Raw genomic sequence first — 24,889 nt, 5'->3', positions numbered from 1 at the left:
GCTGTATGTCATCTACAGCCATCCATTTTTCCATCTATTTTTCCAAAATAGATGGAAATAGTTTTCTTAAGAGTAAATGAGCCACTTATAACTGATTCAATGACCCTAAGAATGGACTTGATGAACTAACAGTGTTAAAGTTTGCTCCTAGTATGTAAGACATAGAAGTTAGCCTTCTACTGGGAGTCTTTTATTTGTTGAAGATTTAAAAATTCAAGGACATTTAACTTGATGCATAGAATACTACCCTTCTCTAGAGTGAGCACTAAAACTCTCCCAAGATGTTTTTTTTTTTTTTTTATAAATAGACTTTGTTTTTTAGGTTCACAGCAAAATTGAGCAGAAAGTAATGAGGGTTCTCATCTATCCCTTGTTCCTTCCAGTGCATAGCTACCCCCGTTATCAACATCCCCCCAGGACAGTGCTGCATTTGCTATAATTGATGAACCTACGTCGATGCTTTATTGTCACCCCTAGTCCAGAGTTGACATTAGGGCTCACCCTTGGTGTCGTCCATTCTATGGGTTTTGACACATGTATAATGACATGTACCCACCATCGCAGTATCATACAGAGTGTTTCCACTGCCTAAACACCCTCTGTTCCCTGACTAGTCAGCCCCCTACCCCCAACCCCTGGCAGTCTTTTTGCCTCCATAGATTTGCCTTTTCCAGAATATCACAGAGTTGGAATCAAGAGTAGGTAGCCCTTTAAGATTGCCTCTTTCACTTAGTAATATGCAATTAAGTTTCCTCCATGCCTTTCCGTGGCTTCATAATTTAATTATTCTCTAGAGTTCACATATTGTTTATAACAATACAGATTTGGGAAAGAAGCCACTTGCTCAACCAATGAAGAGAGAGAGAGAGATTTGTTTATTTTTAAATAACCATTTGACCCTTTTCCCTTCTTGATAGAAATGAACACGTCACAAAGGAAATATGGCAATTGCATGTTTCGTCCTGTCTGCGTCAGTAGGGAAGAGAAATGGGCTTCTGTACACACTGAAATCACTGAACCCCACGTGTGCGGTCTAAGGACGGTGTTGCCATCTGCACTGTGGCTCCGTCCTCAATGGCCCCTTGTCAGTCTGGCCACTGTTGATTGTAGTTTATAATCGTGGTTTGTGCTTTTGAAAAACTTTTATCTTTTCTTTTCCAGCACAATTTGAACAATGCATTTGCAAATGTGCTACATGGCAAGTGTGCTTTGTATCAGTCAAGCCTATAAATGAAGCCAAGCGTTAGATCTTACGTGTAGTTTCTTTTTTCCTTAGGCTTTAGCAGCCCTTTGGACACCACTGTGCAAGTTTAAAAATGTGCCCATTCCTCAAGGAAGCTGTTTCGGTAAGTGTGCTGCGGACAGCATGGGCTGCCATGGACGGGCTTTCCAGATCCCAGGGCAGCGGACGTGGCTGCCACGTGTGCTTACGTTTTACACTCATCTGCTCCCTGGAGCCCAGCACGCCCCACGCTGGCTCCTACAACCCTCCGCATTGCTCTCCCACCCTCACCCTGAACCAGGCAGGGGTGGCATCGGCCATAGGTTGTGGGCAGGGAGAGAAGCAAGCTCGGGGACCCCCAGAGCACAGCCAGGACAAAGCGGTAGTGTGTGCGTGTATGTTGGTGGGCACATGTGTGTCCAGTGGGGGTATATCAGAGGGGGCTTCCTGCTGCCCTAGGACTTGGATGAGAGCTCCAGCTCCCCACCCCTGCCTCCCCTAGCTCTCACATAGTGTAGCTACGTCTGGCCAGGAATGGGCCTTGTGCAGTGCACATCCTGTGCGGGGCCCTGGGGCTGGCGTCCCTCACCTTCAGCCGCGTCTCCCGGGGCAGGGGCTCCTCGTCCTGCTCATCCCAGGAGGCCGCCCGGAGCTGTTAGACACTGTCCTGTTTGTTCAAGTCTTTTAACGTGGGGAGGGCAGGGTGGCTGGAATCGTGTGTGCTGAGAGTAAGTGGTTTTTATAGGGCAAGGTTAAGGCCTAGTGGAGCGGAGGGCTCAGAGAAGCCCGGCTAGAGTTCTGCCAAAGAGAGCGTCACAGTGCTACATGGAGGTGAGCACAGAGCAGTGACAGAGCGAGACTCTGTCTTGGAAAAATAAAACAAAATAAATAAATAAAATGATAATTTTAAAACTTAGATAATTGTTCCACACCTTGATGTTTAACATTTTATTTCTACATGTGACGTTTTGATACTCAAATGCCTTGTGTCACGTAGTCTATCTGGATGCCTAGGACAGTGTTGACTACTAAAGGCAAAGTTTTAAAATGAAAAGTCCATCTACCGTCAGGCAAGTCCCGTTGCTTTAAAGTGGGAAGCTATTCGATCCCTGGAAGTTGATGCTTATTTTTCCTCCTCAAACTTTCTTTAACTTATTGGCAGATCTTTGCTCTGCTGTAATCAAGACATTCCATGGTGAGAATAAACCTGAGGTGCGGCATCTGGGGCCGTCAAATTCTAGAACTGTCTTTCAGAAAAGAGAGTGGCTGTTTGGATTTGGTCTGTCTTCTCTCTCGTGCTGATGAAAGAAGAGCAATTTGCAAAATGCTTCCATTGCAATGCGAGATGGCAGAGACCGCACACACTCGCTTCGAGGTGGTCTGAGAATCTCCGGGTCTCCGCAGACGGTAGGGGATCCCAGACACCAGCCGCTGCCGCCCACCCTTCACTCCCTAGAGCAGCAGGTGTGACCTCACCACGAGGTCTGATGCGGGAGACAGGAGCCAAGCTGCTCAGGTCGAGAAAGGACAATAGACCTCATGCCCGCCCCCTTCCAGGAGGGCATTCAAATAGCCCCACAAGCTCTCACGACTGAGCTGGAAACCACTGATTCGGTCCCAGTCTTACATTTTCTGCTCAGAAAATTGGTGCCCAGTGAGATCAAACGACTTATTTCTGTTCACATTGGCCAGAAATAAATCTCAATTTCCCTTTTCTTAAAGGTAGTACTTGTACCCCTATGGCAGACACCGTTTTATTTGAAAAATGTCTGCAGACATTAAATTAAAGTGTGCTCCTTAACAAATCCTTTCATCGCTCAGGAAAGAAATCATCACACATTGTGGGAACTCTTCCCGCGAATTTACAAAAAAGTGGAACACATACTGATGTGTATTTCCACAGAACATGCCGGGCGTGACGGTGATACTTCTGTACACATGATCATTTAACTCTTAGGGACAGTAAATCCAACCCAGTACACTGATCAAACATCTGAGATGCAGAAATTACTTGGCTTTTTGGAGGACCACAAGAGGAATCAGGTCATCCCTTCAGTTCCCCTTGTCGGGAAGTTTACTTGGATTTTCTGAAAGAGCAACTGAGCAGCCTTGAGTCATTTGCCTCCTTGAGAAAATTTCTCTTCCTATTTCGGAGGTCTCTCATTTTTCTTTTTTGTATTTTGACTATTTAGAGTTTATCCAATCTAAATACATGTTTTCTCACAGAGGGTAGAAATTGTTTCGTAATGAGTCATTTTGTCATTTCTTCCTTCTGATAAACCCACCCGCCCCCTCCACTGCAAGAGCCGACTGTGTGTGACACCCACTCTCCTTGCTGAGTGGCAATGGCTGTAATTTGCTGAGAGAGCAGTGACCAAGCCACTGGCTTCTTCAGAGGTGGGTGATTGGAACCATCTGGAAAAACATGGAGGCTCCTAATGCAAGTGACGGTCATCACTCGTCCAGGGCAGGGGCCCGTTCATTCAGCCATTCACTCACTGGACAAAGATGAATAGCTTACTTTGCCCCAGGGGTGTGAGGAAGGACACTCGACTGTCACAGCGGCTGCACTTCGGGGCAGAGCAGAGCAGAGCAGTGGGGCCCTAAGAGCACCAGCTCCAGGTCGCCCACAAGCGAGCAGGCAAGGCCCCGCAGACCCTGCAGGAAGGGCCTGTGCTCTCAGGGGGCAGCAGGAGGGCAGCTGTCCCAGCAGAGGAAGTGGCCGGAGATGCGGGAGGAGGAGTTGGCAGTCCGAGCGCACACACACACTCTGGGAGGTGCCGCAGACACAGCTGGACTCGCACAGAGACCCGAACTACAGCCTGAGAAGCTGGAATCTCCAGGAGTAGCAGGGGTGTCAGCAGAGGGTGACAGCCCCCACTCTGCAGCTGCCCTTGGGGAGTGACAAGTGGGGGAGGGAGATCCAAAGGTCAATGACTGCGGGGGGGTGGGGTGGGGGGGGAAGGGAGTGAGGGACAGAACTGGGGTGCTGGCTAGGGAAGGGGCAGGACAGGAGGGAGCTGGAGGAGGCCGGATGTGGGGTGACAGAGGGTGCGGACAGTTATGCCTTTGACTGAGGTAAGGGACAGAAGTCAATGATCTGTTTTGGGTGAGAAGGTTTTGAGCTCAGGTTTGAATGCGTTGACTGCAAGACGAAGCCTTCTGTTTCCCGTGCGATCCCCCCGGTTGGCGCCTGGCAGAAAGCTCTGGGGAGACCAGGAGAAAGCTCTGGGGAGACCAGGAGCACTTCCCGGGGGGGGGGGGACGCTCGCTTGAGAAAGGGGTTTAGCATAGAAGACCCAAGTGCCTCGGGAGTCAGGTGTGAAGGCAGCCCTGGCCTTGCCTAATTTGTACCTCCCTTCCCTTCTCCCTTCCCTTTTAAAAGTAACTGCAGCTTAAAGGTGAAAGTGACATTGAGATGGTAGAAGCCGAGTTAGCACCTGTCCCCTGCCCGCCATGCACGCGTTGGTGGCGATCGCCATTCCTGGCCCAGGAGTCCCCGCCTCACGCTGGCAGGTCCTTGGGCTCCTCTGGAGTTAGCTTCATCAGTTTGTCCACACAGAGCAGGATGAGGGTGAGAAACCAGAGGCTCCAGCCGACCGCCGCCGCGATCCAGCCGTGCTCATCCACACCGGCGTGGCAGCACCGGGCTGCCAGCGGGCAGAAGTCCACGTCTGCCGGGGCAGGGAGAGACAGGACGCGCCGCACCGTGAGTAGGGACAAGGACAACAGCGTGGTGGCTGAGACTGAAGAGCACTCACCCCGTCCCCGCCCCGTGCTCGGCTGTCACACGTTAGCTTATTCGTCACTAAGTGACAGCTACAGTTTTTATTGAAACCAAGGCTGTAACTTGCCTAGCGTCACGAGATGGCAGAAGCAGAAATCAAACCCAAGTCTGCAAAGCTCCAAAACCATATTCTTACTCTCTGCATAACATTGCCTCTTCCCCTTCTTTGTAAGTGGCCAGAAGCTAACACATTGGGTCATTCAATGAGGGCAAGATAAAGGGAGCAACAGGACGAAGCAAAGCTGTCCGTTCATGGGACGTGCATACCATACCAGTGGCTGCTCTGTAAATTTCTGGGCTCCTCGCCACTGGAAACGTTCAAGAAGAGGATGAACAGACATATAAAAAGGGTCCCAAACCAAGCTCCTGCACAAGTTGGACTAGATGATTTTTATGGCCTTTCCACCTCAAAACTTCTACAAGCATTTGAACCCAGGACACGTTGGCTACTGACCTGGGGATGGGTCATTAAAGCCACCTGTGTCAACACTGTGAGCCTAGATGGGGATCAAAGCCAAGACAGTCTCTTAGACCTGCTCTGCAAGTAGTTCTGGGGCAAACCACACCAGTGCACAGGAAGGCCAAGCAGGCGCTCGGCCACCTGACACCAGTCGATGGACAGCAAGGAGGCCTGTGTCCCTCCCAGATCCAGGGCAGCTCTGGGGCTGGGGCGTGGGCAGGAGACGCTTACTTACTGGGGCACTCCTCCAGGGTCCCAGCGTCTGGGCGGTGGTGGATGGTCGAGGCTGAGCTGTTGCTGCTGCTGGCTTCTGGAAGAAAAGACAGGGAATAGTCTCAGGCAGTAGGAAAAGCCATTCCCAGGCATGGAGTTTGAGACGTTTTTTGTACATCAGTAGTGAGTATTACGAAAGTGTTTTGGAAGTCCCAGGATAGGTACAATGAGGCTTTGCAACAGAGTATAAGTTCAGTCCCTGTCACGGACTGCATTGTGTTCCCCTGCCACCCAAATTCATATGTTGGAGTCCCAACTCCAATGTGACTGTATGTGGAGATGGGGCCTTTTAAGAGGTCATTCATGTTAAATGAGGTCATTTGAGGGGGTGCCTAATCCAATGATTGGTGTCCTTATAAGAAGAGGAAGAAGGCTGGGTGTGGTGGCTCATGCCTGTAATCCTAGCACTTTGGGAGGCCAAGGACCAGAGGATTGCTTGAGCCCAGGAGTTTGAGACCAGCCTGAGCAAGAGTGAGACCCCATTTCTACAAAAAATAAAAAAATTATCCAGGCGTGGTGGCATATGCCTGTAGACCCAGCTACTTGGGAGTCAGAGGCAGGAGGATCACTTGAGCCCAGGAGTTTGAGGTTGCAGTGAGCTATAATGACTCCACTACACTCCAGCCTGGGTGATAGAGATATACCCTATCTCATAAAAAAAAAAAAAAAGAAAAAAGAAAAGAAAAAGAGGAAGAGACATTAGTGGTAATGCATGTGCACAGAGGAAAGGCCAGGTGAGGGCACATGGAGAAGGTGCCATCTGCAACCCAAGGAGGGTGTGTGCTCAGGAGAAATCCAACTGCTGACACCCTGATCTTGGACTTCCAACATCCAGAACTGTGGTTTAAGTTGTTTAAGCCACCCTGTTTGTGGTATTTGTTATGACAGCCTGAACAAACTCGTACACTCTTTCCTATCACTCCACTCTCATTCAGAGACACTTTATCTTCATTTCTCATTGCCCTTCAAGCCTGCTCTCTATAGCTTTTAAACACCATCTCAGTTGCTTTCTCTGCAGATTAAACATAGCTATAAAGTAGCTTCCCTGTGTATATTAAAAACAATCACGGAAATATCCGGAATGTCTTTTCGTAACCATCTTCAATTCTCTTAAAAACTTGAACAAATAAACATTGAAATCTGACCTGGAGTCTTTATTTGTTATGGTTATGAGATTGTTACCGATGCAAATGGTTGTCAAAAAAAAAAAAAAATTAAACTTCAGACAAGCAAGTCCAGAAATTGCCAGAATGTGCAGTGCTTAGAATTGATTCATAAGTGAGGAGCAGACAGATTGCAAGTAAATCTAACAGGAATTCCGAAGGTTCTATCAGTTAGTGGGGGAGGGATTGGGTTAAAGATCTGAGGAAGAAACGCCATTCCCGGCGCCCCCTCCTGTAACTGCCAATAAGAGAGATGCCCTACGTCCACACTGCCCGGTACAGCAAGCAGTAGCCACTTGTGGCTATTTACATTTATTAAAATTGGTCACATTATTTATTGAATATATTTTATTTATTTATTACAATTTATTAAAATTAGCCACATTTCAAGTGTTCAAATCGCCAGTGGCTACTGGCTGCCACGTTGGAAACACGTCGCAGATATGGGACATTCCCTCCCCCACCGAGAGGTCTAGTAGACAGTGCTGAGGCTGCTCTAGGTAGTTCGAAGCCAAGACGTGGATTTTGAAGAACCTTTCTGGAAATTATGTTGCTGTTCAAAGTGCTTCTTTAGGAATACAAAAAGAAAAAAAAAAAAAGATTTGAAAACTCTGAAGGCCCCACTGCCTGTAGGTCAGTATGTCCTTGAGAGGTACCTGTTGTCACATGGCAGAGAGTTTGGAAGAAAACTATTGTTTAGCTAAAATCATGAAATTGCCCCTCAGACTAATGTCATGCCACCCAACCCCCAAGCCGCTCCAATGTCCCCTGCTTAAAGAATAGCAATTACCTTGATGCAATCTGCTACTGTAAATTATTTACAACGAAATGGCTTCGAGGTTGGTCTTGATTTGTTTTGGAGAAATTAACTCCTCACCCTTTTAATTTTCCTTATGACTCAAATAACTTCCTTGGCTCTGACTTTCATCTCACCTCTACGGATGGAAGTGGTCCTCCTCCAAAGCAAGTAGAGAAAAACCTAGGTAACTGACGGCAGGTGTTCAGTTAGACTGTATGGAATTGCCGTTTGTATAGGTCAAAAGCTGCCCAGTATCGGCAAGTTAGCGTGGTTCAAATGGAATAGCACAGGTGGGGATCAACAAATTTAAGCATCATCCTCCTCCCCTGCAAGCGCAGCCAGCCAGGGGCACCCATGTGGCATCACCTAAAGGGCAGGCTGCTGGGGGGGCCCCAGCAATTCAGTGCAGTTAAATTTGTCAATTTTTTTTTTTGAACCGTGTCATGAGCAAGGCACTGTGAGGATAAACAGAAAGAAATTATTTGGGGAGGGGTGAAGTTGGGAAATAAACGAATGTGCTAACCATAATTGTTGACATCCTTTGTGTGTTTACCACGTGTTATTTTTAAATTCTTTACATGCAATCATGTCATTTGCTCTTTACAGCAACCCTTTAAATAAGCACGCTGGTGACCTCCGTGTGGTAAATGAGGAACTGGGCCCGGACAGGTGAGTACCTTGCTCAAGGTCGCAGAGCTGGGAAGCTGTGGGAGCTGGAGTCGGGTAGCCCAAGAGCTTGTCGTGCTCTGACCCTCGCCGCCACCGGGCCACCTGGCAGTGGCTACAGGGCACACTGAGGATGGGAGCGGCAGATGCAGACGTCTGCGGGGGGAGGCTGATTTTGAGGGGACGAGTCTGTCAGGGAGCAGGGCACACAGTGTGCTGAGGGAGCTGAGGGCACGATCACAGCCAGGGGCACGAGATTGTAACCGAGGTCCCTCTGCCATGAGGTGCAGAGCCCAGACTGGCAGAGCAAGACAGGGGCTGCAAACCAACCCCCCAGCCCCCCTGAGAAAACGGGGTAACCCGCCATTTCCAGTGCCAGGGAGGCAGTGGTGCGGCAGACAGTGAAGTTCGTGGTGGTCGGGTTTCGTGAAAGTCGCAGTGGGGATGCAGGGTAGGGAGGGACGGAGGGCTTTAGGTGAAGGAAGGTTCGACACAAATGTGCAGGGGGGCTGCAGATCACCAAAGCCCAGGGGAGCCGAGGAGGAGCTTTGAGACACAGCAGATTAAAGATGCCGTTTTAGGCTGATGTGGTCCCCTCCCTGATGGGTGAGACCCCGGCGAACTGCTTTTTCCTCTTTCTTTGTGGGAAAGGCCGACAGAGGTGGCTGCCCCTGTCCTAGCTGAGCAGTTGAGTATTTGATCTCCGTCTTAGCAAACCCAAGACCCCCCCACCCCCACCCCTGCCTAATCCTCCAGATGAGAAAGTTTCCTCTTTCCTTTGTGCAGGACCAACCCTGGTAGAGGAATCCTCGCCCTCCCCTTCCTGCCCTCCCATCTCCTCCTCCCTCCCTCCCCCTGCCCAGCAGGGCTGAGAATAAAGCTCAGGACTGTACCTGCCCAGCAGGCCCAGTGGACGGCGGAGGCGCAGGCCAGGCCGAGGAGCAGGGCGGCCCGGCGGGCAGAGGTGAGGCGCTGCATGCTGGCGAGGGAGGAGTGCCGGGTGCCCCGTGCCACTCGGGGCTGTGCAGAGCCCGCTCCTGTCCTGCAGGAGCTGGAGCACAGCTCTGCCAGAGGTGAACTCCTGTCTGTGTTTGGGGGAGAAGGGGGTGGAGCAAAGGAAACTTCACCTGTCACACCTTCTCACCTTTCTAGAAGGGAAGCCAGGCTGTTGGCTGAGGGGAGGAGGGGAGGGGCGACTTGTGCCCTTCTCTCCAGAGCACAGATTTTGTCCTGGTTGAGAAAAAAGAGGAGAGGAGAGGAGAGGAGAGGAGAGGAGAGGAGAGGAGAGGAGAGGAGAGGAGAGGAGAGGAGAGGAGAGGAGAGGAGAGGAGGTGTCTTGCTGGCTCTGCAGGCGTGGCGTGGGTTCCCTGTTGCATCCAGTCTAATGTCCCCGAGCACCTACTGTGTGCGCCACACTACGCTGAAGTCTGCGAATCCCCGCCCTCAAAATGCTCTCATTATAATCACGTGCCATTACGACCCAGAGCAGCATTTCAGGAATGACTCGGGCGGGATGACTCGGGCGGGACAAAGTCCTTCGGGTGTCAGAGCAGGAGGCCACATCTGCTGATGGGAGACCTCATGAGGGGAACGATGTTTGACTTGCCTTGAAGGATGGGTAGAATGTTCACGGGCGGAGGCAGGAAGAGGGCATTGCAGGCAGAAGGAAGGGACAGATGAGCAAAGGCCCAGAGGTTACCGTGGTACTCAGAGGTCACACCTGTGACTATAGGTGAGCCGAGGAGGGAGGGAGTGGTGGGGGGAGAACAGCTTCTGTGTGCCTGGTGGGGGAGGAGGGGTGTTGAAACAAAGGGAAGGTTCTGGAAAGATTTTGAGCTGCGCAGTACCTAGGTTGGAGCTGTGCCTGCAGCCCAGACACTTGCTGACTACCCACCATGTATATGAGAGGCACTATCCTCCGCATTTGAGACCGAGAGGACTGAGACGTGGCCCCCACCCTTGAGGAGAGCCCGGTGCAGCAGTGCAACCAGGCAGTGAAGAGAGGAATTTGATGCACGAGGGCAAGACTCAGATAGGGGTACCTTCCATGGTGTAAGCGGGAGTGATTAAATCTGCCTGCGAGGCCCGGGGAAGGATGCACAGAGGAAGCGGATTTGGGTGGGGTGCTGTCCATGTGCGCAGGTGGGAGTCGATGGGCTTTGCAAGTGAAGGGGACGGCACGTGCAGAGGTGAGATGATCGTGTGCGTGCAGGCCTGCCGTGCTCAGACGTGTGCATTGTGTTCCTGTGCACGCCCGGGCCTGGTAAGAGGGAGAGATAGAATCGGCTCTGTGGGAGGACACGGAAGCCATGCGTGAGCCCAGGGTGAGGAGGTCCTACTGCAGGGGAGACACTTTCTTCTAATTTTCGTAAAGGCATGAGTTGGTAGTGGCTCTGTGTTCCTGGATTGGAGCATGGGGTGGAAGTGCGTTAGGAAGGTGCGATCGTCAGGCAGCGGACACAGGTCCGGTTTAGTCCTACCACTGGTTGAACATTAAACAGTTCCCAAGTGGCTGCCACATGCCAGGCCCTTGGCAGGAGGTGAGTAAGACCACACAGCTCTTGTCCTCAAAGAGGTCAAGGTGGAGGGAGGGAGATGGACAAATAATGACAATACAGTGAAATGCGTGTGGTGAGCAGATGTCTGCAAAGAATGGGGAAATCATGGAAGAGGGCCGAGGACTAGGGGATTCACAGAGCATTTCACCAGGAAGGTGGTGTTTTGACCTGACACTTAAAAGAAGCACAGTTCACCAGGCACGGGAGCCAGAAACTGTCTGTGCAGGGCCTCGGAGGCATGAACGCGTGGCCTCTGCTAGGGAGTGATAAGTGACTTACTGTCCTGGGGCTTGGGGTGGGGTCACAGTGTGTCCGGTTGGGCTAAGAACAGATTTGAACAGATTTCAGGAAGTTGTCCTAAATGCCAGACAAAGGAAACTGGGCTTTGTCATATGACCGGGGTGCCATCTATAAGGCGACACATTTGCATTTCTGAAGCAAGGAGGTTAGATGTGAGGATCACAGGCCCGGATTCAGGGAGATCATGTGAGAAGCTACTGCAAAAGTCCGGCCAGAGGTCATAAGGGCCTTGACGTAATAACTGAGACTGGGGATGCTGAGGAGGGGGAGAGAGTCGAGAGGCATTTAGGAAACCAAATCGACTGAAGGGAAGCCGGGAAGAGGCAGCCTGGATGAAGGCAGTTTCCAGTGGGGTGAGCGAGTGGCCGTGGGGCCAGCTTGGGACTGAATTCTAGCCCTGCCTCTTAGGAGCTGGGTAGCTCTGGGCAAGTTACTCAGTATGTCCACGCCTCAGTTTCCTTGTCTGAACAGGACTATAGCTTTTATCTCGGGGGTTGTGAAGACCTGAAATAATCCGTGTAAAGCCACTTTGCTCCGTGCAGACAGGTACTCATGAGTCATGTACTCATAAGTGTTGGCCACTATTTTAACACAAGGGTCACCATACATAGGAAATATCTGAGAAAAAGGAGAAAAGCAATTTTAGGAAAAAATAATGCTATTTATGTATTGATTTATTTATATCCTGCCTTGGTCCACAAAGGGTTTAAGGAGGCTTATCTACAATGAATTAAGCTAAATAATTTGGGCTTAGTGGCTCATGCCTGTAATCCCAGCACTTTGGGAGGCTGAAGCATAAGCGTCGCTTGAGGCCAGGAGTCCCAGACTAGCCTGGGCAACCCCAATAGTGAGACCCCTTCTCTAAAAAAAAAAAAAAAAAAAAAATTAGCTGAGTGTGGTGTAGTGTCACATGCCTGTAGTCCCAGCTACTTGGGAGGCTGGGGTGGGAAGATCACTTGAGCCCAGGAGTTCAAGGTTACAGTAAGCTATGATTGGGCTATTGTACTCCATCCTGGGTGACAGAGCAAGACCCCATCTGTAAAAAAAAAAAAAAGATGCTTTAAAAATAAATTTAAAATAAATGTGAAGAAATGAGGCAAAGAGAAATTTAGGGTAGGAAATATAAGATGGGCCCATGAGTAAATTTAGAGCACAAACTGCCATGCATGTTTTCTCTTCTATAATTATTTTTTTGACCATTCGTGTTTTCTAAGCTTTCTAGTAGCCAGTGTGAAGAGGGCAACCTGATCACATATGTGAGTCATGGGCTGGCAAAACAAAAACAGAAGGAGAAGCACAACTGCTTTTGATTCAAACGCCAGAGAGGAATTTTTCTTGTCAATCTCTGCAGACAGGACATTGTTTTAATAGAGCGAACACAGTTCTCAATGTTTTCTGCACAGTAAGCCCCGCAGTGAACTTCACAGGGCATCACTGATTTACCCAAAAGGCCGGAGGTAAAAGCAGTGCATGGAATCTGCACAATTTTCCAGGGACTTAAAAATGTTTGAGATCTGAAAAAACGTTCTCAGATCCAAAATATGAATGGCAACATCAAAAAACAACAAAAAACTGGGCAAAAGAAATAATTATTTCAAAAGCAAAGTTTACAATTCATTTCCAATGGTTTAAATAGAAATGATTTAGTGGGGGCTGTAGGGTGCATTTGAATAGGTTTAATGTGAGCAGAGCACGTAAACAACCAGCCCTTGGGACCTGCAGAGATTTTAAAGGGCGCCAGGGGGTGGTTGTAGCGTGGATTTAGAAGCATTCGCAGGCTGAGCTGCAGCATCCTGTCAGAGTATCTCAGAGAAAGCTTTTCTGGGGAGCTGTAAATGCAGGGGGAGGGTAATGTTTGTCCCTCCTTCCCTGTTCTGTCATTGTCATTTGATTTGGGACTATCTTAGATTAGCCTTTTGCAGGACAAACATTCTCTTATCAAGAGATGGGAAAGACTTTGTTATCCTAAAATAGGATGGGCTTAACTGGCCACTGATAACTCGTTAATTCCCAAATAAAGGGCTGTGGTAACCAGTTTACAACTGTCACCAGCATTAGCTGTTTCCAATAGGTCTCCAGCCACTAACTCCATGTGGCCGGTTTCCTCCCTCGGGAGCCCTCTTATTCGTTTGGTATCAGGTTTACTTTGGAGGGTGTACCAGGAAGCTGCCTTGCTCAAAGCTAGCCGTTCTGCGGGAGCTTGCTTTCTGAAGACTTTTTTTTTTTTTTTTTTTAATAGCTGAGACAGGTATTTGGTTACACATACTTTTTTACGAAGTCTGGGCTAAAATGTCTGTGGCCAGGCTCTATGGTGGTGGTTGGGGTGGGGTGACCAAGAGGGTGGGGTTCCAGGGCCCTCACTGCCTCCAACTTTATCTGTTGTCCCTGATAAGATTTTGTTTGAAGAAGACAAGAAGGAGACAGTGTCTCCAGCAGTCTGTGGCCTGGAATGGCCGAGGTCTACAGGAAGAACAACGTTTGGTGTAAAAGAAGCTTCTCTCGTGCTTCCGACAGGCCCTTTACTGCCTGCCCATCTCGGCCAGCACTGGGATTGGGGCTCTTGTCTCCAAAATGGTGGCCCTGAGCACTGTGGACCGCACCCGATTCTCTCATTTCCTAGTGGAGATGGGGCTGATGGCTCTTCTGCAAGTGGCTTTGTCAGGATCTGTTCTCACAAAATAATGTCAGGCGCTGGGCGCTTGTGGGACCAACATCTAGACTTGGGCTTGAGCAGCACTTAGTTTGTGGAGGAGCTTAACCTTGCTCACTGCTGCTCAGTGATTGGTCTGTGATGTGGAGAGAATGAGTGTCCCTTTCAGCAAAAAACGAGAACTACAAAGAGTCCAACCTCCACGTCATACCATAGAGTTGCTCACAAGGCCTAGAACTCACCCTTTGGAACCCTTTTTGAACAGTTCTCAGGATCATTCCCCAGCTTGGTCTTAATCTCTAATTGCAGTGGGAGGCCATAGGCATGGCCCAGACAGGCTCCGGGGGTCAGAACGATGGGCTTTCCTCTTGGCTAAGGCCCCCTTCCACCTGCGCCCTCATTGCCTCCCGTCTGTGTGTGTCCTAATTCCCACACATGTGGGGGTTTTCTAGGTATCTTTCTGTTCTGGACTTTTAGCTTAATTGCATTGCGATCTGCCCACATACTTTGATGATTTCTATTTTTCAGTATTCCTTAAGAGCCATCCTATGGCCAACTTTTATAAACGGCGGTGCTCGAAAAGAATGTATGAGGTTCGGTTGTGGGGTTCAATTCTCTGTGTAAGTCCATTAGATCAAGAATGCTGTGTGGTTCAGAACTTCTATATTTTTCCCGTTTTTTAAAAATTCAATCTGCTTACTCTATTGAATACTGAGACAGATGATTGTGGGTTTCTCTCCTGTAGTTTTGTCAATTTTTGTATTAAATAGTTGAGGCTACAACTGAGGTCCATACAACGACAGAGTTGTGACACCTTCCTGGCAAATTGAAACGTCTTTAAAAAATCATTCTGTAATATCCCTCTTTCTCTCTGGGAATGGTTTTTGCCATGAAGTTTACTTTGTCCGATATTGCCACAGTTACACCAGGTTCTTTTGCCTCATTTTTACCTGCTAAATAATTTTCCATCATTCTACTTTAAACTTCATAAATCTTTTTGTTATGTTTCAGGTATGTATGTTATAAAAAAAGAAACATATGTATCTTTAAAAAAAAGAAACATGTTGGATTTTTAAAAAACACAGCCTGACAATTTTTTTCTTTAACTTGGCCACTCGATCTATTTACATTGAACATATTTCCTGGTATGTTTGGGTTTAAATCTATCATCTTACCAAGTATTCTCTAGTTGTTTTATCTCTCTCATGTTCCTTTTTTCCTCACTACTTTTGGATTGAGTCTTTTGTTATTCCATTTTTTTTAGAGATTACAACATGCATTTTTAATGTGTAAAAGTCCAATATTAATTGGTACGCTTACCATCTTCACAGATAATTGTGAAGACCTTGTACCTGTCACTCTGTTGATTCACTTCATTGTAGGTGTGTGTGTTAGCTGTGTACATCTTCATATTTTAACTCAATAAATCATTATCAGGATTTAAGTGAAATTTATTTAAATTCATCCACATATTTACCAATTTGTTGTTCTTGATTGCTTTCTGTGTGTCTAGTCTTACATCTGTGACCATTTTCCTTCTTCTTGAAGAATACCATTTAATATTCCCTCAGTGGAGTGCTTAATATTCTCAGTTTTTGTTTGTCTGGATATGTTTTTATTCTTTCTTCATTCTTGGAAAATATTTTCATTGAGTGCAGAATTTGAGGTTGGTGGAAATTTTCTTTCAGTGCTTTAAATGGATCATTTCATCTCTTTTGATGTCCACTGTTTCTGTTGAGAACTATCCACCTAATTGGGGTTCCCTTGTAGGTAATTTGTCTCTTTTATTCTTTGGTTTTTTTAAGTTTTAATTTTAATTATTTTTGAGACAGTCTTGCGGTTGCTCAGGCTGGAGTGCGGTGGTGTGATCACAGCTCACTGCAACCTCAAACTTCCGGGCTCCAGTGATCCTCCTGCCTCCTCCCAAGTAACTGCCTCAGCCTCCCCAGTAACTGTGCGCACTACCACACCTGGCTAATTTTTAAATTTTTTATAGAGATGGGGTCTCACGATGTTGCCCAGGCAGGTATCGAACTCTAGGTCTCAATTGATTCTCCTACCATGGCCTCCCAAAGTACTGGGATTGCAGGTGTGAGCCACCATGACAAGCCCTATTTGGTTGTTTTTAAGATTTGTGTACGCCTTTGGTTTTCAGCAGTTTTACTCTGATGTGCTCAGATATGGATTTTTTTTTTTATTTGTCCTACTTGGGGTTTATAGGCAATGGAATATAGAGTATGATGTCTTCCTTAAGTTTTGAAAAGTTCTCAGCCATCAAATACTACTTCTGTCATATTCTCTTCCCTCTTTTTGTGACTCTGATCACACGTTGGTTAGAGCTTTCTACTGCATCCTCTAATTCCCTTACCTTCTTTGCTCCCCATCTTTTTGTTTTTCTGTATTTCATCCTGGATATTTTCCTTTGCTTATTATTAAATCTCTTGTCATCTGTGTCTAATCCTCCTTTATAACTATGCATTGGGTTCTTAATTTCAATTATTTTAGTTTCAGTTCCAGGATTGCCATTTTGTTCTATTATATATATATATATATATGTTGTTTTCTCTGAAAACTATTTAGTCCTCTTTTTCTTCTTCATGAACAGAGGTAACATATTTATTTAAAAATTTCTGTCTGATAACTTTAATATTTGCCATCCCTCCCCCCATCAATCTGTTTCTGTTATTTATTATTTCTGCTGCTTTTCATTCACGTGGTCATGTTTCCTTGTGTGCCTGGTTATTTTTTTATAGTGTGCAAAATTGTAATTACATACAATTGTTTATAGAAATAACATGGGGGAAGGATAAAAAGAAAGAATTATCTTGAGACCTAGGACGATGCTACCTTCCTATAGACATGATTTTTGTTGTTGTTGCTTTAATCAGGTGCTTGGGGGCAACAAAAATCTGCCATCATTTCAGTCTAGTCTCAGTAACTGGGGTGATCTATAGCTAAGCTGTAGACTTTCTAAGTGTCGGTTTATTTTGATTACCTTTCCTCCATGGTCCAGCCCTTCCACATTTTTTTCCCCAAGGAAATAATCAGAGATGAGCACAAAAATGTATACTCAAGGTTCTTCTCAATATTACACTGTTTGTAAAAATGAAAGTTTAGAAGCAGCTTATAATAGAATGAAAGGCAACTATTAAAAATCCTGTTTTAGAATAACACTTAATTATTTGGGAAAACACTTGCCATATTATACAAAGCAGAAAGATCAAGATATAAATCTATACATCAGTATAGTTCCAGTTTTGTGACACACACACATACACAATGAAGTTTGGACAGAATCCTATCAAAATGTCAGTAGTGGTAATATCTAGGCTGTAAAACTTTGAGGGGTTTTTATTTTCTTCTTTATACTTTTTTTTTTTTGCTTTTCAAATTTTTTACAATTAATGTGTATTTCTGTTATAATCAAGAAATATAAGAAAATCAAGTTAATGCATTTTAAAAGAGTTTTTCACAGGAAAGCAATATAGTCCCAATGAAGCAGATAGACAACATTTTACAGTATCTGTCCAGTTGCCTGGGGACATTTTTAGATGTCAGGGAATCTTCTTTTCCATTTTAAAAAAATGTTAAGTTTTAAGTTTCCTATGATGTAGAGAACTGCTTATCAGCAACAGCCTTTACGCCCGGGTTGCTCAAAGTCTACGATAGACTCTACAAACACATCCAAGAATGTTCGGGACATAACGAAGAGTAGAAACAAGACACAGAAAAAGCATAGAATTTCAAATTAGAATCTCAATGTTGGGAAAGGACTTCAGACTCCATCTGGTCCAGTCCTTAACCTAGTAAGAATGCCCTGCTCTGAAGAAAGTAGTATGTCACAGCGTTTGGTACAGCCGCATTGGACCTGGCTGCCTCTAAGGTCGTTACTTGGACTTCTGCTTAAATGCCTCAAGTGACCAGTTTCTCAGTGATTTTTAAGGCATCCAGTTCTTCTGTGGGACAGCTCTGTCAGGCAAGTTTGTGAGTTACCAGCGTCAGACAGGGAAGGGCATTTTAAGGTGAAGTTAATAAGCAATCGGAGGGAAGGGCCCTCTCAGCCCCGTGACTCTGTGATGGGCACCGTCTGGCTCCCTGTACTCAGTCCCGTCATTTGCACAAAATATTCTTGTTGGCAAAACAGTGCCTGTGGTCAGATTCATTTTTTGTTTAATAAACAGAGATGTGAGTTCTCAGAGAGTAACTTTAAGCTAAGGTTTTTGGAAGTAAGCTGCAGGTTTGTGATAAACATTCAGCCAATTTTTCTTTTCTAGCTTTGTTCACGTAAAACTGAAAGGGACCAGATAGCGGAGTCAGAGATCGTTTGGCCCTGTCTTCTTGACCTCCAACTTCTCTCCTACCACGTCTTTCTGGCCTCTTTTATAACTTTCCTTTGTTCTCTCTCTTTCTTTCTTTTATTTTCTTTCTTTCTCCCTTCCCTTCCCTTCCCTTCCCTTCCCTTCCCTTCCCTTCCCTTCCCTTCCCTTCCCTTCCCTTCCCTTCCCTTCCCTTCCTTTCCCCTCCCTCCCTCCCTCCTTCCCTCCCTCCTTCCCTCCCTCCCTCCCTCTCTTCCTTCCTTCCTTCCTTCCTTCCTTCCTTCCTTCCTTCCTTCCTTCCTTCCTTCCTTCCTTCCTTCCTTCCTTCCTTCCTTCCTTGTTTCTTTCTGTTTCTTTCCTTTCTCTTTCTTTTCTCCATATATTTCATTTTATTTTGAGACAGGATCTCACTGTCACCCAGGCTGGAGTACAGTGGTGTGATTGTAGCTCACTACAGCCTGGAACCCCTGGGCTCAAACCATCCTCCTGCCTCAGCCTCCACGTAGCTGCAACTACAGGTGTGGGCCACCACCCCAGGCTCCCTCATCTTTTCTTGCCCAAGCTGCCATTATGTTGGTTGGTTGGGAACACAACCGACCCTGAGTCAGGAGTCCTGGATTCCAGTTTTCATGCTGTCACTTCCTGTTTGACTGTGGAGAAGTCACATAACCTTGGTAGTGATGCTCCCCAAGAGATATGGTGCAGACTGTCCAGGAAGGGAGCACAAGGGGGAACCCAGAGGAATGGTGCCATCCCTCGAGAGGAGACCTTTGTCTGGGTCCTCAGGACTCCCTTGAGGGGACAAACGACCCCCAGAAGGGTTCTGCTGTGTACATGCCAGTGCAAAGGGTGTTAAGCCCTGCAAGAAATCAACTGGAAGGCCGTGATGAAGTGAGGAGACCAGCACAGGAGCCCTGTGTCCTGCTGCCTGCTCTGCCAGCCTGGGCTTCAGGACCGCAGGCAAATCACCACCACCTCCAGGGGGCGCTGTTCTCTCATCTCCAAAGTAAGAGGATTGGGTTAGACGATCTCTAAGTTTTCTTCCAGTGGTGCAATTCCATGACTCTGTGCTCGGTGCAGGAGATTGTAATAAATGGAGAAAGAAGAGAAACAACCTAGTAAATCCCCTTTTTTCTTTTTTGGTAGAAAGTGGAGGTGGAAATTATGAAAAGAAACTCACTAGTGTGGTTTAGAGTAAATATTGCAGAAAAGGCAAATAACGGGGCAGGTGCTCCCATAGGCGACAGGTACAAATCCATGTATGACACACTCTGAGGCGTTCTGTTCACTTTACGACACGATTTTATTTTCCCAAATCTCGTTTCCAGCTTGTGATGTGGAAAGTGAAGATGGGAGTGAAAGGCATGTAAAGCAGCTTCACGCAGAAGAGCAGAGACACGGAGATGCCATCAAGGTATGTGGGGGGGAGAAGAGGGAGGCTCTTCTCCTAAGGAATGAGTTGGTCCCGCGCTGAGGGGAGCAGGAGGACGAGACGGAGGGTGGAGAGTGTAGCTGCTCTCCACAGTGAGAGCCACTAGGGGGGGTGCTATGTCCCAGGACGTGATCAGAGGACAGAAAGCAGTAGGACAGCAGTGAGGGTCACATTGGTGTTGGATGGCACCAGTGTGTGCTGGGACATATTGCCGGAGCAAGTCATGGCCAGGAGGAAGTGGAAATGTATGTGGCAGAGTTGATCCTGGTCCCAGCATACGTGAATTTGATCTCAGTGTGCTGATACGTGAACTCTTGAATGTTACTGCCAATGAATTGAATTGAATTGTGTGTGCGTGAACACTCATGGTAGAGGAAGTTGAGTGTCATTTCCTCTCTTTTTAGCAACCTCAAATCATTCTTTTCCGTCTTGAGCACTTGCTCTGTTAGTGCGGATTGTAAAGGACTGTGGATGGTGGGGTCAGTGGTGGAAAAGCGTTAGGCTTAAGTGGATAGTAAAATCAATTGTTTTGAGTGAAGCTGATCTGGCTGGAATTCAGTTCAGAAAAATTAGCCACTGTTTTTGGAAAAGTCAGGTTGTTATTTTCCACCTAGATTATTATTTTTGCATTAAATTCCTCGCAAGTTTTTGAGCTCACTCTCTGCTTACGCCTTTTCATTTTCTAAATGACGATGATCCGTAAATTGATCTTGTACAGCTGAACACGTGGTTGTGCACAATCTCTTCCTAATCCTGGGTACAAGGACACAAGAACACAGGAGGCCCTCTGTTTAAAGGAATGTCCACTTTAAAGTGGTGCAAGTGGAACACTCAGCTCTTCACCCTCAAGAGCCATTTTATAGAAAGTCCTCGGGGCATGAAACTGCCTTTGAGACCTTTGAGGACAAGTTAAAGTGGCAGCAACTGGCAGTGTGCCCCAGACTTCTAAAGAATGGGGACGGTGGTATTAAATACTAAATGTCAAAAACAGTGTTCTTTTGGGTGATATAGAGGACTGATTCTTCTCTAAGAAAGTTGTTTCTCTCAAGACTTAATGCCAAATTTAAATGTCATTTGCCTTCAAAATATTGAGTTGGGGATTTTGAGAGCCTGTATAATGATTAATAGGAGAATTACTTGCTTTTTTAAAAAGGTCAGTGACATTTTTATAAGTAAATAATTATAAAAATAAAATAACTAAAGAAATAGGAGTGTTCCATCTGGCTTTGGGCAAGACATTTAGTGTCACTGTTCCTTACTTTTCTGCAAAAGAGTGGATTGGACTACATCTTTGTCTATTTCCCCTCTGGTCACTTGAAACCCTTTTGGTGGCCAGAGATATGTGTGGTTCCTCTCTCCTCCTTTCCCTCTTCCTTCACTCTTGAGATTCACAGTAGAGAAATTATGAAGTTTATTTTTCTTTTGGACAAATTGGACCATGGCTGCTAGCAGTCTCCCTGTTCCAATTTTCCACCAGTTAGCAACGCTTTCAGATGCTGCCCATAAAAAACTGAGCTCAGACAGGAAACTTCTAGAGAAGTGTAAAAATATCTTTGCACGGTTCAAAGAGATCATCTCAAGTGTACAGAATGAGTGAGGAAAAGCAGAAGTTCCCATTTTTTAGATGTGCTTTGCAACTAGAGCTCACAGAATTTTGGGGGGGGGGTTGTCAACTGTCTCTTCCCTTGAAAACATAAATAAAACCCTCTGGTGATGCTTCATTTTCTCCTCAGCTACTGCTCCACCACCTCCCTTCTTTTCAGAGCCTGAGATTTTGAGAGTTGTCTGTACTTGATATCCGTCTCCATCTCATCTTCACCAGCCACTGCCTTCTTCGCTCTCCGGCTCCTACTTTGAATTCTGTCCCCTTCACTCCATTGAAGTGGATCCTCCGTGTCCCCAGTAGCCTCCAGAAGCTTCTCAGCCCTCCTCTTTGTGACCACTCCATGACTCTCCAGACCTTTTCTTCTCTTGAGTTATTCTTCAGATCCTCCTCCTCCCTGTTTCCTGTCTGTCTCCTCTTTCCAGCCTTGAAGTTCTTGAGTGTCTGTCTCTTCAGGCCTGGACTTCTCTTTCTCCCCCCTTTTTTTATTTCAATGTATTATGGGGGTACAAATGTTTACGTAATGTGTGTTGCATGTACCCCCCCTTCCCCCCCAGAGTCAGAGCTTCAAGCACGTCCATCTCCCAGGTGGTGCACATTGTGCTCATTATGTATGTATATACCTCTTCCCGTTTGTTATGGGTTGAATTGTGTCCACCTGAAATTTGTACATCGAAGTCTTAACCCTGAGTACCTTAGAATGTGGCTTTATTTGGAGACAGGGTCTTTGCAGAGGTCATTGGTTAAGATGAGTGTATACTGGAGTCGGGTGGGCCGATCCAGTGTGACTGGTGTCCTTGTAAAGAGAGGAGATTTGGACACAGACACACACATGTGAAGATGAAGGTGGAGATTGGAGTGATGCTTCTACAAGGCAAGGAATACGAGAGATTGTCAGCAAACCACCAGAAGCCGGGGGAGAGACAGGGAACAGATTCTCCGTCACAGCTCTCACAAGGAACCAACCCTGCTGACACCTTGATCTCAGGCTTCTGGCCTCCAACACTGACACAATAAGTTTCTGTTGCTTAAGCCATCTACTTTGTGGTATGCTGCTGCAGTAGCCCTAGCAAACCAGTGCACCCTTCTACTCTCTCCCCAGGCTGGTGGTTCTCCAATGTTTTGGTCTCAGGGTCTCTTTATACCATTAAAAATATTTGAGAAGATCAGGAACAAGGCAAGGATGTCCCCTCTCACCATTTCATGTCAACATCATGCTGGAAGTTCTAACTAATGCCATGATACAAGAAAAGGAAATAAAAAGTATACTGATTGGGAAGGAAGAAATAAAACTATTTTTGTTTGTGGATGAATTAGCTATATAGAACATTTGAAAGAATTTAGTGGATTTTCTAGGGGTCTAGTGGTCTGAGGCATGTCGAGATAGCCCTTCTAAGATGAAGGATAAGGGCCTCTTTGGAATTGGGGGCAGTATATTCCCCATTTGGGTATGTTAGTCCAGCCCATCTACTGAGTGACTCAAAAACTGCTACTTTTGATTGGGGCCAAGAACAAGAGAAAGCCCTGAAATAAGCTTAGGCCACTGTGCAGGCTGCTCTGCTGCTTGGGCCATATGGTCCAGCAGTTCCAGCAGTGCTTGGCGTGTCAGCGGCAGATAGGGATGCCCTTTGGGTCCCTGGGCAGGCCCCTATAAGTGAATCGCAGCACAGGCCCTTAGGATTTGGGAAGAAAGCACCATCATCCTCCTCTGCTCTCCTTCTGAGCACCGACCGCCTTTGTAGAAACTGAATGCTTGCTGGTGGTCTACCAAGTTACCTTGAAGCCTGAGCTGCCCATCATGACCTGGGTGTTACCTGACTCATCAATCCATAAAGCTGGGTGTGCACAGCAAGACTCCATCATCACTCGGAAGTGGTGTATACATGATGGGACCCGGGCAGGCTCTGAAGACACAAGTAAGTTACATGAATAAGTGGCCCAAATGACGATGGTTTCTACTGCTACATTGCTTTTCTCTCCCAGCCTGCACCTATGGCTTCATGGGGAGTACACTATGGTCAGTTGGCAGAGGAAGACAAGACTAGGGCCTGGTTTAAGACGGTTCTGTGCTGTATTCAGGCACCACCTGGACGTGGACAGCTGCAGCACGTCAGCCTTTTCTGGGCCATCTCTGAAGGACAGTGGCAAAGGGGAATCTCAGTGGTCACCACTTTGGGCAACAAACCTGGTTGTGCACTTTGTTTGGAAGGAGAAATGGCCAGTTGTGCAATTCATGGGCTGTAGTCAATGGTTTGGCTGGGTGGTCAGGGACTTAGAAGGAACACAATTGGAAAATTGATGACAAAGAAATTTGGGGCTGGGCGAAGCGGCTCACACCAGTAATCCTAACACTTTGGGAGGCCAAGGTGGGAAGATTGCTTGAGGCCAGGAGTTCGAGACCAGACTGAACAACATACAAATAAAATACACACACACACACAAAATATATATTAAAATGTATTTTTAAAAAAGAAAGAAATTTGGGGAAGAGGTATGTGGGTAGACCTCTCTGAGCGGTGGGCAAAGGACATGAAGATGTCTGTGTCCTGTGTGAATGTTCACCAAAGAGGGACCTCAGCAGAAGAGCACTTTAACAATGAGGTGCACAGGATGACCCGTCTGTGGATGCCAGTCAGTCTCTTTTCCAGGCCACTCTGTTGTTACCTGGTGGGCTCATGAACAAAGTGTCCATGGTGGCAAGGATGGAGGTCGTGCATGGGCTCAGCAACATGGACTCCCACTCACCAAGGCCAACCTGGCTGTGGCCACTGCTGAGTGACCAATCTGCCAGCACCAGTGACCAACACTGAGCTCCTCATACAGCACCATTCCCTGGCGTGATCAGCCAGCTACCTGGTGGCAGTTGGTTACGTTGGCTGTTCCAACATGGAAAGAGCTGCGCTTTGTCCTTACTGGAGTAGATGCTTACTCCGGATATGGATTTGCTTTCCCTGCACACTTGCTTTTGCCAAGACTCCACCCGCGGACTCACAGACTGCCTCACCACGAATGCCTCATGGCATTCCGCACGGCGCTGCTTATGATCAAGAACTCCCTCCGTAGCCGACAGAATGCGGTACCGGGGCTCGTGCTCATGGAATTCACTGGTCTTACCATGTTCCCCACCATCCTGAAGCAGCCGGCTTGACAGAACAGTGGAGTGACCTTTTGACGTTACAGCTACAACACCAGAGGGGTGGCAGTGCCTTACACGGCTGGGGCAAGGTTCTCCAGAAGGCTGTATATACCCTGAATCGGCATCCAACATACGGTGCTGTTTCTCCCATAACCAGGATTCGATATCTAGGGGTGGAAATGGGAGTGGCACCACTCGCTGGTATTTCTAGTGACCCACTAGCAAAATTTTGGCTTCCTCTTCCTGAGACTTTGGGCTCTTTTGGCTGAGAGGTCTTAGTTCAGAGGGAGGAATGCTTCCACTAGGAGGCAGCAATGACTCCATTAAACTGGAAGTTAAGGCTTCCACCTTGTCCACAGGCAAAGAAGGGAGTTACAGTGTTTGCTGGGTGATCGATCCAGAGTGCCAAGGGGAAAGTGGGCCACCCGTCCACAACGGAGGTAAGGAGGAGTCTACCTGGAATACAGGAGATCACTTAGGTGGTTTCTTAGTGTTACCATGCCTTGTGCCTAAGGTCAATGGGA

At 47.0% G+C, this 24,889-nt stretch overlaps 2 protein-coding genes across 2 annotated transcripts in view; one reads left to right on the top strand and one right to left on the bottom strand.

The window, feature by feature from the left end:
- Window positions 1-4,359: 4,359 nt before the first annotated feature.
- TMEM213 (transmembrane protein 213) lies at window positions 4,360-9,448 on the bottom strand. Its single transcript, XM_012742707.2, has 3 exons — window positions 9,264-9,448; window positions 5,705-5,779; window positions 4,360-4,896 (listed from the first exon to the last, which is right to left on the bottom strand). Exons 1-3 carry the CDS (start codon window positions 9,346-9,348, stop codon window positions 4,727-4,729), a joined length of 330 nt encoding a protein of 109 aa, XP_012598161.1. The 5' UTR covers window positions 9,349-9,448; the 3' UTR covers window positions 4,360-4,726.
- ATP6V0A4 (ATPase H+ transporting V0 subunit a4) overlaps window positions 9,162-24,889 on the top strand; it is a 68,005-nt gene continuing 52,277 nt past the window's right edge. Inside the window, exons 1-2 of the mRNA XM_012742708.3 lie at window positions 9,162-9,334; window positions 19,523-19,608. The gene's annotated coding sequence lies outside the window, so the exon portion shown is untranslated. The remainder of the gene's footprint in view (window positions 9,335-19,522; window positions 19,609-24,889) is intronic.

The sequence above is a fragment of the Microcebus murinus genome, chromosome 9, assembly GCF_040939455.1.
Source record: "Microcebus murinus isolate Inina chromosome 9, M.murinus_Inina_mat1.0, whole genome shotgun sequence".
Lineage (NCBI taxonomy): Eukaryota > Metazoa > Chordata > Mammalia > Primates > Cheirogaleidae > Microcebus > Microcebus murinus.
Note: the sequence above shows the minus strand (reverse complement) of the source record. Positions and strands in the feature narration are given on the sequence as shown.

Excerpts from the sequence above, each read along its gene's own strand:
- TMEM213 (XM_012742707.2), bottom strand. The coding sequence starts at position 9,348 with ATGCAGCGCCTCACCTCTGCCCGCCGGGCCGCCCTGCTCCTCGGCCTG. Across the intron at positions 5,780-9,263 it reads CCACTGGGCCTGCTGGGCAG|AAGCCAGCAGCAGCAACAGC; the intron begins GTACAGTCCTGA and ends CTTTTCTTCCAG. Across the intron at positions 4,897-5,704 it reads GACCCTGGAGGAGTGCCCCA|ACGTGGACTTCTGCCCGCTG; the intron begins GTAAGTAAGCGT and ends CTGCCCCGGCAG.